A 14,502-nucleotide genomic window follows, 5' to 3' on the forward strand; every position below is an offset into this window, starting at 1 on the left:
ATGTTAAAAATATCAAGGTTTTTAAAAAATTGATTAAAAGAATTTGACTCAAAAATTTTTATAATATTAATTTCTTTTTAAATCCTCGAAAATGATTCTTTAAAACACAATGTAAGCTTATTTATTTATTTTTTTTATACGAGTTTCTATTTATATACATATGTATATTAAAAAAAATAAAAAACAGAAAAAGTATTTAGAGGAAGTATTAATTATTTTTCCCTTCCTTGGTCCTCAGTGTTAATAAATTTTTCTTGGCTGTTTGTTTTTAATTATTTTATTTTATTTTCTCTTTTACGTAAAAATGAATAATCCAAAAGCCAATATATTTTAAAATAATTTTTGACAGATCCATTTCTCTAGTATGGAATTGAAGAAAAGTGAAAATTTAAACGAGAATTCATATAGCACATCTAAAGGGTAAGTGACTCTCAGACTTTCAGATTAGGCACATCACTGTCTAAATTGAAAGAGGAATGACATCTTTGATTACTTAGAACACATTATTTTTTAGAATAAATTTGGAGACCTTGTTTTGTGAACTGTTCTTCACTTGAAAACAGTTTGTAACTCTTCTTGAAATTGGAAAAAAAAAAAAAAATTGTTTTTTAATTTGAAAAACGTGTTTGACATATTTAATTTTCATAAACAATAGTTTTTTTAGAATTTATTTAAAAAATAACTTATTCTTTTGAATAAGTTTGAAGAGTTTTTTTGAGAAGTGTTTTTTGAATTTTGAAAATATATTTGATATTTTTTTATTTATAAAAATCAGATTTTGAGAACTTATCACAAAAAATATGATATTTTCTAAAAATACATTTTATTCTCAGTTATTTTATTTTAAAATTATTTTTTAAAAATATAAAAAATAAATTGAGAACATTTCAAATTTTGAGAACTATTCTTTGAGAACTTTTTAAAAAAAAAATTGTTCTTTATGGTGGAGTTTAAGCAGCATTTAAAGAAAATGAAAGACATAAGTATAAAGAAGCTTTATAAAAAAAAAATCAAAAAAATATTTTTTATATTGAAAAATTTAAATAGAATTTATTGTGGAATATGTTGCAGCGTAAGCCCAAGGGTTGTGTGTGCATGTGTGGGATTGGTGGGGTGGGCCAAATTTAGGAAGATGTTGAAAATGGAGTAGACCTGGTGCATCCTGCCATCCACAAATCAGGTATTGGTCCATTAGCAGTAAGTTAAGAACGCATACCAAACCCCATCCTCATTCCTCCTTCAAATCCCTCATTTTTTTACCTTAATCCCATCTTCACCATCATGTCAGTGATGTCACAATCTTCAGAATCTAACCTGCCCATAAGTTACGTGTTGGACACTTGGAATAAATGTATCATAGTCAAGCCTCTACATCTTTAATTCTTCTCTATTTCTCGGATTTTTTTTATCAAAGTAAGACAGTTTAAAAAATAATTCATAAATTATCATTATGGAAAAAAAAAATTTTAAATTTATTATAATTTTTTGTTAAATAAGAGACAACGTTATTTCCTTTTAAATCGTTTATTTAGAAAATGATTTTATATATTAAAAAAAAATCATTTTTTGAATATACTATTTCTAAAATTCATTTTTTTTTAAATTTACACATTGAAATTGTCTCACGATTTCAAAAAAAAAAGTAAGAAGAAATCGTCTATTAAATAAACGATAATAAATTAATAATAAAATTGTTTTTTATTGACGCATTTTTCACATAAAATTGATAATAACTTTTTTTTAATTACAAAGCAAAAAAAAAAAGATAAATATTATTTATCTTATAAATAAAAAACGATATCAAATTAAATTAATTTTATTAGTTATAATTAATTGAATTAATTTAAATAAAAAATTAAAGATTAAAAAGAAAATATTTTTAAAGTTAATATCTAAATGCAAAACATAATTTATATTTTTATAAATATTATTATTGATAAATATCTTAATAAGAACCAAGAATTCCTTATGTTACTCGCTTTCTACTGCGTTTAGTTTTTAATAATAAAAATTAGAAAGATTATTCTAATTTCTAGCATAAAACAAAATATATTTTTATTGGGAATGGGAATGGGAATGGGATTGGGATTGGGATTTTCATTTTCATTTCTATTTCTTTGTCTAATCCCGATTCCCAACTAATAAACACATTTTTGAGCTGCATCTTGTACCTGAAAATGGAAAAGGAATGCACTTCCAAAAAGGAGCTGGTCAAAAATAATTTTTTCTTTCAATCAATTCCCATTTTCTGGAAAAAGGGTCCAAATATAATGGGTTGGGTGGGGTCAAGTACTGATATGCCCCAATTGATGAAATGGCCACATTCTGGGTAGATGCAGTCCAATCGTGGAACCCACAAGTTGATTCTTCTAACCTTCTTTTCCCCTGTGCCTTCCACGGTTCGCCGAAAGCTACAAATACAAAAGAAAAATTAATCTAGAAGGATGAGGTAGGGTCTTGGGGGTTGATTATTATTCATTTATATTGTGAGAAAACATTAATTGTGTGGACTCATGGGTCTGCTGCCACGTGGCTTCTGCAAATGGGTCTTTGACTGCTATTTTATTGTTATTTATTGAGGAAAAAAAAATAGTATAAAGTATTAGAAAATGATTGAAAATGGTGGGTAGGGATTACATTACATTACTTTCAATAAGAAAGGTGTTGCTTTGAAGGAAGGGTACAAGTAGTCCTATAGGATAGTGGAGGGAAGCTTCTTTATCTACCTCCCAAGCCCTAATATTTTTTTTTTTTACTATTTATTTATATTTACCATAATCTATTGTTTTTAATTCCAGCTCACTTCTCAATATCACATAAAATGCCCTCCCTCAATTTCACTTGTGTTAATCTGATCAAATGTAAAGAATACAATTACAAGAAAAATATAACTATCATTTATAAAATAAGACTTAAGTGCAAAACTTAATAATTCTATTTTTATTTGCAAGCCTTAATAAACTTTTTGTGCGTATAATTTTCTTGAGTTTTAGGATGCATTATTTTTAGAAAATACTTTTAACCTATACAAATTTTTAAGTGTTAAAAATATTAAAAATATTTTCTAAAATCATTGTAAAGAGGATTTAAATGTGTTAAAAGTTTAATATTTTGTTATTGGAACTTGTATAATTTTACAATATGAGTGAACCTACATGGATGATAATGATTCACTCTAATTTGAAAACAGATTAATACATATATAAACTAAACAGTAAACACTCAAAATTAATTTAACTTAAAAAACTACCTTTTCTTGAAAATGGATGGAATTCTAATTTTACTATTTAACCAAACTTTCAACTCACTTCTCTTTTGGTTAAATTAAATTGCACAGGATAATACAGAGACGCCCACATGCCACCACGTTCTGCTTGTAAATTGTAATCACTTCAAGATAGAGGCGACCAGCGGCGGCCGATGGCTCAACCACGACCTCCATGACCGCCAACCACCATTGACTTTTCCATCGAAGTCAGCATACCCATCCAAACCCAACAAGAAAATCACCACAAAGTGCTTAAAAGAAAAAAATAAACCCAAAATTTTCCATTCCGGTTGCCGGAAAATCATCAATTTTTTTCATCCCATATATCAATTTTTTTTTTGGTATATATACAATCAACATCGAAAAAAAAAAAATTTCTCTGAGAAAAGAAAAGAAAAGAAAAGAAAGGAAAAGGAGAGGAGCTATAAACCAAGAGGAGAGTAGTCTCCATAGAAATCAGGAAGAGCAGAGGCAGCCCAAAGCCTCTCATTGAAGGCTTCTTGCATATCATCAGGGATGAAGGGAGTTCTACAAAGCGGACACGTCTTCTGATCACAGTCCATCCAACGGTCCAGGCAGCTCCGGTGAAATATGTGCCGGCAGTTCGTCAGCCGTCGGATCTCCTCCTGTCCTTCAAACTCATACAGACAGACCGCACACTGGTCCGGCGGGTCTCCAGCGCCGGCCCCCACCAGCTCCTCGAACTTCATCACCGGGAGGATCTCCCGGATCAGAACCGCCGACACCGACTGAAATTCCGGCACCTGGGTCGACCCCTCCGTCCACACAATGTCCGGTTCCAGAAAATCGGTGAGACCCAGGAAGCGGAAGAAGTAGGAGATGAGTTTTCTGATGAAACCCAGAAGAGAAAGCGTGTGCAGAAGAAGTTTCGGGAGGAGAAGCTCCGTGTAACCCACTGGAAAACCCATGATTTTTTTTGGGTATGCTATAGCCGGTAGTTGTGAACTTATGGTGAATTTGAGGTACGTGTACAGTAGCAGAGAGCAAAGAGGAAGAGAAAGAGAGAAATCGAGAAAGAGAGGGAGTTGGGGAGAGAGAGAGGAGAGAGGTGGCGTTATATAGGAGGAGAAGAGAAATGGGGTAGTGAAAAATTGAAAATGTCAGGAATGGGCCTATGGATTATGGAGAATGAGAGTGAAGGGACATGGTGGTAGCAAGCCTTGTGTGTTGTTCATGTCACCATACTCACCTGTCTTATTCTTTGGCCTCGAGCTTTCACTTAACCTACCCCCTTTTTTCACAAAAAATGATTAATCGTATAATTTTTATTTTGCATAGGAAATTATATAAAGTTGAAATAAGAAAAGTTTTAGGGCATGGACTCATTATCTATACGACTTATATTCTTCACCGTTGAAAGCCAATGATAAAATCTACATAGCATGAACATAAAAAAGGTACAAACTAATGATAAAATCTAAGTCCGGATACATCATGAAGGTACAAACAAATCAAACAAAATCAAATTAAAAAAAAAAATGTGTAAAGTGAAAATATATGACATATTGTGATTAGTTTCATTTTTTCATAGGTATTGATTCAATGCTAGAGTGAAATTCTTGTGTTAAATATAGGAATGGCTTAAGCTGTTTGAACCCAAGACAAATCACATTATGAAATACAAAATTTCCACTCGAGACTTTTAATTAACCAAATATTAATATCATATATAAAATTCATGACTATAAGACTAATAGATGTTTGGAAGTATCTTTTTTTATATAATGCAGATGATGGATGGGCGGTGGGGAATGGGAAGAAGCAGGAAATATTGTTCAAGTACATTTGAAGGAAATCAAAGTAGATGGCTCGGTGGCTTCTTTTTAAGAATGTACAGAGAAAAAAGAGTGGTGTAGGGCAAATTAGGAGGCGAATCATAATGTGACTATTAGGAAAACCCCATAAAGGCCTTGTTTGGTACTGGGAATAAAGCATACTGTACTTTCATCATCATTATCACACTATAATTTTCATGAATCCACTCACAAGTCCACAACCCGATGGTCCCATTCGCATTCAAAAGACTAGTGTCCCATTTTGTATAAAATCTCCTCACAAATTGAATCAAATTCTTCTTTCCAATTCACCAAATAAGTTCAGGGTTTTTGTAGGAGTGAAGTGAGAAATGGGCAAAGGAGTTGATTGGGATGAATGAATAATGAGACAATGGGCCAAAAGAGAAAAAGGGTCACAAGTATTGAAATGCCCTAGACATGAAGTGGGGCTAATGGCTCCTTCAATCATCCCAAAAGGGAAGCCCACAAAGGGAGCCAGACATCAAAAAAACAACAAATCCATGGAAAACAATAGTTTAGTCATGGTTAGTGGGTGATATTTGGTGCCACGACACATCATGTTGTCATGGTTGCACCTTAATGGGGGTGCCACTAGTTCTTGGAATACTTGGAAAAGAAGAAAAAAGGGTTCATTTCTCTCATATATCCCTCTCAAGGCAGAGTGATGATATCTTGAAACCATGACAAAGACCCATCAAAAATCCCAAAACAACAAGTCCCAAGTAACTAACTTACTTCCTAGTCATATAATTCTTATCAAAATTCAGTACAACCACATATGCCACGGTGTTCACTTCATAATGGAAGAGACTAGTATTCATTACGGTATAAGATGTTAAATTTAGAACTCTCTTCTTAGAATGTGTAAATATAGATCATTAGATACCGTGTTTCACTTTAATCCATTTCGATGGAGATGATTACGACCCTCATTCAATACAGAGAAAGATGGTCAAAGACTCAAAAGTGAGTTATGATAGAGGCAATATGTGAGGGGGGTGTGAACCCTGGCCAACCGGCCAAGGAGGATGGGGGGTGGTGGTGTGAAGAAAAGGGCCAAGGTGGGTGTGGCCACCAACACCAATGCAGGTGAGATGGGCAAGCTGCCTCTGACATGTGTCTGACACAGACACAACACTTTGGACCCACTACTCTCCCTCACCCAAATAGAGTGGGGGCAACCAACACCTACTTCTCTCCACCCCCTTTCTGCTCTTTTCCTTTGTCTCTTCCTCTGTCCTTCCCTTCCTCCTTTCGACTACTTTCATGCCCACCATTACCCCCTCCTTTTTCTTTTTGGGTTTACTATTATCCCTGCTTTTCAAATTTGGGCCAAACCAAATCTATTTGTTAATAGCAGAAACATGTGTACTCATACATCTAAATGCTGTAGATTGTTTTTAGTAAACCAAGCAGAAGGAAAAAAATTATATTCTGTATTTATCTAAATATTTTTAAAATAAAGTGTTCAAAAGTTTTGGAAAAAGGGTTTTCAAAAGAAACAATAAACCCCATGTTTAATTTTTACGAAAATTTATTCTGTATTTAATAAAAATTTCCCAGCATTAAGATTCTTTTACATTAAAAGACCCCCAATCGAAAAATGTCTGCCATCACATTTGGGAAAAGGTAAAAAAAAAAATGGAGAAATGAAAAATAAGAAATTTCCTCAAGGAGAACCAACATGCATATCTGAAGTCTAGCTTAGTGGCTTTTGGCTCTATTAGAATCAGACTATGAATAGGCCAGCCAGCTAAGTCCAACCTTGATTCTTCCATAATCCTAGTCCCTAAATCACCCCACTTGGACTATTTAATTGTCATTCTCTTCTGATTTCTGAGCAATTTTCTGCTTGATTCCCCTTAAATTGATCTCAAGAAGCATGATTTGTAGGTGATTAACTCCAAAAAATTCTTCACTTTCAAAGCTTAATTATCAGAAATTGCCTGCCATTAGACCAAACAAAGAATCACAGCCTGTCTACTCCAAGTAAAAAGAGATCAAATTCCTCCCAGCCTTGCCTTTCAGCAGCTGTCTAATGCCTAAGTAAAATAAAATTTACCCAAATATAAAATGGGGAAACCCACTCAAAGCAAACTGCAAGAGGGTTTTGGTGTTTGGAGCCCAAGAAAATTTACATGTGAGAGCACGTTAATCATCAGTTGTCTGACAAGGCCCATGTGGCCTTCTCCTCTGTCGTGTCCTTTTCCTCTGTTTTGGGAAATCCATTCACTGCTTAATCATATATGCAATCTTTTTACTCTCCACTACTTACATGATTTCATCCAGGATGGTTTTGGCTTTTATTTGGGTTCATGAAGTTTCATAGTAAATTCAAAGTTCGAGCCATGGTCATTTTGCTTTAACAAATTTAGTAAATTTAAAGTAGAAAAAGGGTTTTTAAAAGCAAAAAACATAAAACAAATAGTGTGCTTAGTAGTTACAATAATTGGGTATCATCAAATTATTGATTATAAGTTCATAATCCTAGTCTATTTCAATTTTTGGTGGAACAAGCCTGATAATTTTTTGATTCGCACCAAAAAAAAAATTATAATAGTTGGATTTATTTAATTGAGTAAGATTGTTTGACGTCGATGTACATTTTAAAAGAAAAATCATTCAACCTAAATTTGTAGCATTTCATCTCATTTTCCTTGTGGGGTATGTAGAATAATGAATAGAATAGATTCCCACAAAAATAAAATAAATTTAGAAAGCAAACATGTTGTCTAAACCAAGCTGATCTCTTTCAATAAACAAACCAAAAGCTGGATTGAGTGGTGTCATGAGTTGGGACAAAGGGAGATTACACACAGTGATAAACCACCTCATTTCTCTTAAGTATTCCAAGTGGGAAGTGAAAGAAGAAGCATCTACTGATTTGTCTGAGGAGGATGAGGAAGCTTTACAGAGAGCTGCTTGGCTGTGAACTCGGCCTCACAACAACTTCACTGTGCTTCCACGTTTTGTTTCCGCAAGCTTTTTACAGCACATCCCTAATTTTATTGGAATATTTTGGGAGGAGGGGGACCCCATTATTGTTATTATTATTGAAACTCTTTACAACCATGAAAATGTTATCTCCCCCTCTTCATTTGGACTCTTTCTTTGACTCCTGATTTGGCCCTTTTTTCTAAGGCTGTCCTCATCTAACCTTTCTTTTGTATGTGTTCTAATCAATTTTGTTGTGACTCTCCCTCTCTCTCTCTTGATGTAACATGCAAGATGGTTGATATGCTCTCATTGTCACTTCTCTTTCAAGGGTTCCAACCCAACTTTTCCTTTGCTCTGCAGCCTCTCCCATCATTCTCTTGGTGTGTTTTCAACTTAGAACATGCACGTTATGATTTGAGTTTGATGGGTTCTTGAATTGGATTTTTTGGTGTGGAACTCGTGTTTGTTGTAAGTTTTCAGGCCGGTTTGAATTTCAGAAACACAAAGACTTATCCCATATATAATTAGTATTCAAGGAAGGTAAATTAAGCTTTTTACAATATTGGACATGACTATCATTTGAATTACTTATCCCTCAAAAATGGCACTATTGGCAATTTTTCTAAATACTTACATAATTTATAATAATATTAGCAGTTATTTTGTAAGGTAAATGGATACTTCCATAATGCTTGGCTTGCTATCTCCGTGTGGTTGAAGGGTTGAAGCCAGATGTGAAAAGTGGCTTATTCCGAACCTAGGGGTTTGGGAGTTGGAAGTCTAGAACGTAGAGGTGTAGGGGTATGCAGTTGGGTTAGGATTCCTTGGGACCCAGAAGAGGAAAGGGAGGCCAATGGGAGATTTCCAGGGAAACTTTGATGATGAAAGATAAGGCATGCTGGTAGAGACAATCTGGCCAGACTGGTGGGTCATGTTTGCATGTGGGTTTGTCCCTCAAATTTAGCCTAATTCTAGGGTGGTTAGTGGTTACCCTATTCAATTTTCTCATCATTTTTTTTTTTTCAAAATTTTTACACACGGCCAAACAAATGGACCCTGGTCAGACTCGCCCTTAACAAGATAAGGCTAAAAGGGCGGTCCAAGATTTGCTCATCTCATATCTACATTTGGAGTATCTTTTACCTTTAGATCCCTCTTTTTTGTTTCTTATTTTTTAAATGAAAGAATTAAATTTTCTTTTTTTAATAATTATTTAATTTAAGTCCGTTCATACCTTCTTATAAGAATTATTATGTTTTATATTGAAGTTATTATAACAAGAAATAGAAAATATATTCAAAGGATACTCAATTTTTATTTCGTCTAACCCATAATAAGGAGTAGAATCTAGAAAAGACTAGGAAATATTCATGACTTGAAAGAACCGATGATCAAATAGGGTTCTAAACCATCTTAAATAATCAATTTTTCTAAAAATTTAGGCTATTAGGAATTGGATTTAAATGTTATTTTTAGGTCTTGTATTTTTGTTGAAAGTCAAATTAGTCTCACTTTTGGAGATGTTAGAATAGTTTTAAGGGTCTTTAGCATGTTTCAATTTGGTTCACTTTTGGTCCATTATCTACTTTTAACATAGGTTCTATTTAATAATTTGATTAGGTTTAGATAACAAGATGCGAACTTGGGTTGGGAAGTTTGTTAGGCTTTGGGCTCATCTCATATATACTTTGCTCACAGAGTCCAGTTGTAGGCCCATAGCATCCCTTCTTGGGCTCTCAGGCACAAGCCACAAAGTGCCTGTCTGAGAAGTCCATTGATGCTGTTGTGGGTGTTGAAGAACATGGTCCAAGAGATGGGAGTTGAGCCCTGTTTACTGACTTGTGGCCTCAGCCCTATGACTATTAGTCCCTAAATGCACTTGAAAGTTGAAACCTGAAGGACCATAGAACAGCCCAAAAAGCTTGATGGGCTTGATGGGGTCCTGGTCTGAACTTCAATTCAAGCCCACTCAAAAAGAACCAATGGTGCAACCCAAATGAGGCCCAAATTCAATTGTATGCGTTTCAGACCTTAGAAATATGGGGGTCGTTGCTGTTTTTTAAAATTGTTTTGGAAAATCATTTTTAAGAACAGTTTTTGATGGTTTCAGAAAATAAAAAATAAAAAATTGTGTTTAGGGATTGAATTATGGAAAAAAAAATTTGTTTTCAAAAAAAAAAAAAAAAAAAACATGTTTAGTTGAGTTAATGAAAAAGGTTTTTTAGAACAAATAAAACAAAAAACATGTTAGAATTATTTTTTCTTTAATTAACTTGATATTGTAAGTATATAAATAAAATTTAAATTCATATTTTATTTAAATTAAAAAAATTATTCTAAAAATTATTTACATCATCAGTTATAATTTTTGTTAAAATTTAACAGATAAATATGAACATGAAGTATGATATAAATAAATAATTTTTATTAACTTTTAGCATATAAATATGACATGGATAAATATAACTACCAACATATAAGAAAAATCACTCAATTCAACAAAGATTGGCCTATGATCCGATTCCTATTCCATACCCATAGCCTGTCACATAATATTCCTCATTCTCACTCCGTCCAAATATCCTTCTTTTTTCTTATCCCATTTAATCAAACACTTCCCTCCTCTTTTTTTTTTTTTTTTTCTTTTCTTCTTTCTCCTCTTTCATTTCAAACCACAATTACCGCCCACGCACCCACCGTCCAACAGTGTCGTCATTGTTGCCATATCTGGAAACCCCATAGTATTGTTCCTTTCCACCCCACTGCCATGAGTCGTCGCTCACCATCATCTTTGCCATTGGCCTTGCCTTTCAAAGCACTGCATTGTTGTCGATGCCTTTCACACCTATGACCATTCACTCATGTCAAACCCACTATGGTCTCGGTTATTACCTTGATAGCCAACATGGTTGTCATCTTCATTCCATGACCTTTATTTTGTGTTGCTAGAGGAGACACCACATGTAAGGAAACACAGAAAATAGAAAGAAGAAAACATAGAGAGCAACTTTCCTCTAAACAATGAAGAAAACAATCAAAACATAATTTTTTTTGTTCTCTAAAAAATGGCATTTTGAAAACATAGGAAATACAAACACAAGCAAAAATCACCCCTTTGCCAAAACACTTTTTAAATATTTTTTGTTTTCAAGAATAAAAAACAGTTCTTGAAAGCAACAACCAAACGGACCATAGTCTTTAAATTTTCTGTTAAAACAATTTCACTCATATATTAGGCCCAAGTATGAAATAGACCCTTTTATTAATATTTTCCATAAAACATTGATGGAAAAAATTATATGATAAATAGTAAACACATAAACAAATCAGTGACACTCAAATATATGGTATTAAAGCTCATGCACATGTATGTATATGTGATTGTCATAAGAGTTTTCCCATCAAATTTTGATGAAAGAGTCGGTATAGCTGTTTAAGTTTAACTAAATTGAGACAAGGGTGAAAGTATAAGTGTGAATCAGCAATTCATGCCATTCTAGAGTGTTTGGGGGGTGTGAAAAACTTTACCAAATGCTAGATGACATTTTGTTTATAAGGGCCAGGGGGTTCTGTTTCAAGTTTCAACAATGGACTACATATAATCACTGTTTGTTTTTCCATTTTTTTTGTATTTTAGTTGAATCTTTAAGTTTGAAAGACCATCCTCACAACATAAGTTCTTCCATTTCAGTGAATTTTGGGGAGTTATACCTGTAGGGACCCCTCCCCACACATGACACACATCTCCTAATGACACGTGGCACACATTTTCATCTGGATCAGCCTCATTCGGATTTCCCCAAGAGTACACGTGGCGCGCTTCTCCTATCCGGACTCCCTCAAGGAAAGACACACGACACTCACAAACATAACATCCGGACGACTGTCACAGCGCATCTGGACGACCGACATACACTATCCGGGTATATTTGTCCGGGTCATTGACTGAAGTAAGTAAGTCTTACACATTATCACAACAGTCTACCATGACCCACGTTCTGCCACCTGTAGAGTGAAAGGACAAGAATGAAGTGATAGCAAGTCACTTCTTACGATCACTTCCCACGATCACCTACCACGACTTCTGACAGTCGCAACACTTACCACGATCTCTGTCAGCCGCCCGTAGGGTGATGATGGCTCAGCCACCACCTAGTGTCATCATGACAATACAAAATATCTCCCTACCAGAGGGAAACAAAGCTTCTAATACTATATATATGAACCTTCACACAAAGAGGAAGGTAAGTTTGCTATACATGGTAAAAGGTTAACTGATTTATCTCTATCTCTCTAACCATGGCTGACAAAACCATCGGAGGGTGCGTCCGGACACCCTGTCCGGACGCCTTTTGCAGGTAGTACGATTGAATTAAAAATTTATATTGGTTGAGATCATGTGTCCATCCATTTGACAACTACGTGGATCACCAGGGACGCGAGACCTCAACAATACCAAGACTTTAAAGCCTTGAGAAGGGGGTAAAGCAAAAGGACAAAAGGGTTTGATGGAGATAATTTTAGGAGATTTGGTACGTAATGAAATCTTTTAATAATGCTCTAGAATAGTAAATTTTTTACACTCTAATATGGGATTTTTTAGATAAGACATGTACCTCGATAACACAATGGTCCCTCTTTCATTTCTTATTTCAAGGAAGTGACATCAATGCATCTCAATCCTACACACTTCAACAAGTTTACAGCTTCAAACATCAAATCATGACTTTCAAAATGCTACTCTATCCTTGGGATGTATTAAGTCTATTTTGATCCCTTCCCTTAGAGTATCTCATCACTTTGAATAATCATTTTGTACATAGTGTCATGTCAAAAGCCACACCTTTTAAGAGGTATAAAAGATTATCCAATTATAATTATTGTAGACAAAATATTCATTCTTTCATGTGATTGGAGGGGGAAAAAAAATTATTCTGGGGTTATCTAGAATTGCATTGGGAGACAATCATACAAATAAACATGGATTAGTATAAGAAGATAAGGAGTAAAAGAAACAGTCAAAAATCTTAAGTCCCTCGATATTTATCAGGATAAGTATTCATATTTCAAAGATATTTTGGTGACTTAGAAATACATTACGATGCAAATAACAAAATCTAAAGAATATAACATTATGATATAAAGAGAAATGAAAAGATAATTGGTATGGATAGAAATATGAATTTACACATTCATTATAACCTCTACACAGTCCGTGCATCAAATATTAAGTGTTACATTATTTTGAATATGTGATAGTAAGTTTCAAATTATGCATTTTTTATAATTAATTATGTTATAATGAAATTTACATATGTTAAGGCATGAATTAATGATTCATGTAAATTTTAAAAAATGAGACATTATATTCTCTATTTTTGTTTTTATTTTTTGAAGCCCACGTTTTCTTGATTTTTCGTTCTTAAAATTCTTATGCAAACTTAGAGACATATAATATAACTTTGGATTTTATCCACGTCCTTGAAAGAATCGGCGGTAAAGGTATTGGTCCAAAAACCCTAGAGTCTCGTTACCCTTCGATACAGGAATCTAAAGATAAGCTAGGGGGAGAGGTCATTTGACTTTTTGCAATATGTTGGTAGGGTCATGTGCCCCAAAAGGCCTTTTGGGATGTCCAAGAAAATGTACCAAAATGTAAAGCATAGCCATTTATTTATCATATGGAGACTTCCTCGTTGCCCTCGTTCAGGATACATTTGCAATAATTCAAGATGTGATGATAGAATTGTATGGATGGTGTGCCCTTGGTGGGGATCAGATCAAAACCATTTTTCATGGGTCCACAGACAGCAAAATCTCCATGATGATACAACTGATCAGTTGAGATGATGAACACCTTCTGATCTACACCCCCTTTTTACGGCTGAAAAGGATGTGTTACGACTTGAGACAATTTGATTGTTGGGCTTATCAGCATGACCATTGTGGCCCAACAACCAACACTGAATTGTCCATCTCACAATTCTACATGCCTCTTAAGAGATGAAAGTATTTTAATTTCTACACCGAATTGAAGCTTTTCTTTTTAAGCTTCAAAATAAAAAATAAAAAAATGGAGGAAAATGAGAATGACATCTTTTTAAACTCATGCAGTAAGCTATATTTCATATTTAAGTAAATTTTAGTTGTGTTAAAAGTTAAAACGATATCTTTGAACTTGTTATTTTATCTTTTGCTTCACCTTAAGCTTTTAATTGAAGTCAAAATCAAGAAACTGCCCTAAATGAGAGCTTAGAATGATTGATCATTTCCCTTAACCTTCTTTCTCCAACGTGCTAATAAAGTAGCTGATCATTACATATTATAATACAAAATTAAAGGCAATTATATTAGCCAGGAGAAAGAAAAGAAAAGAAAAATCATGAATGAGAATAATAAGGTTTGCCATTGTTGGGTCAGAGATGGCCCTATCCTTGGGACTGCGTATACCATATCAGGAGAGGGAGGCATGTGACATGA

General features: G+C 33.9%; 1 protein-coding gene across 1 annotated transcript; it reads right to left on the reverse strand.

Annotated features, from left to right (window-relative positions):
• Positions 1–3,545: 3,545 nt before the first annotated feature.
• LOC100251967 (brassinosteroid-responsive RING protein 1) lies at positions 3,546–4,589 on the reverse strand. The gene has a single exon (XM_002279437.5). It carries the CDS (start codon positions 4,195–4,197, stop codon positions 3,691–3,693), a length of 507 nt encoding a protein of 168 aa, XP_002279473.1. The 5' UTR covers positions 4,198–4,589; the 3' UTR covers positions 3,546–3,690.
• Positions 4,590–14,502: the final 9,913 nt, after the last annotated feature.

Source organism: Vitis vinifera, chromosome 2, assembly GCF_030704535.1.
Source record: "Vitis vinifera cultivar Pinot Noir 40024 chromosome 2, ASM3070453v1".
NCBI lineage: Eukaryota > Viridiplantae > Streptophyta > Magnoliopsida > Vitales > Vitaceae > Vitis > Vitis vinifera.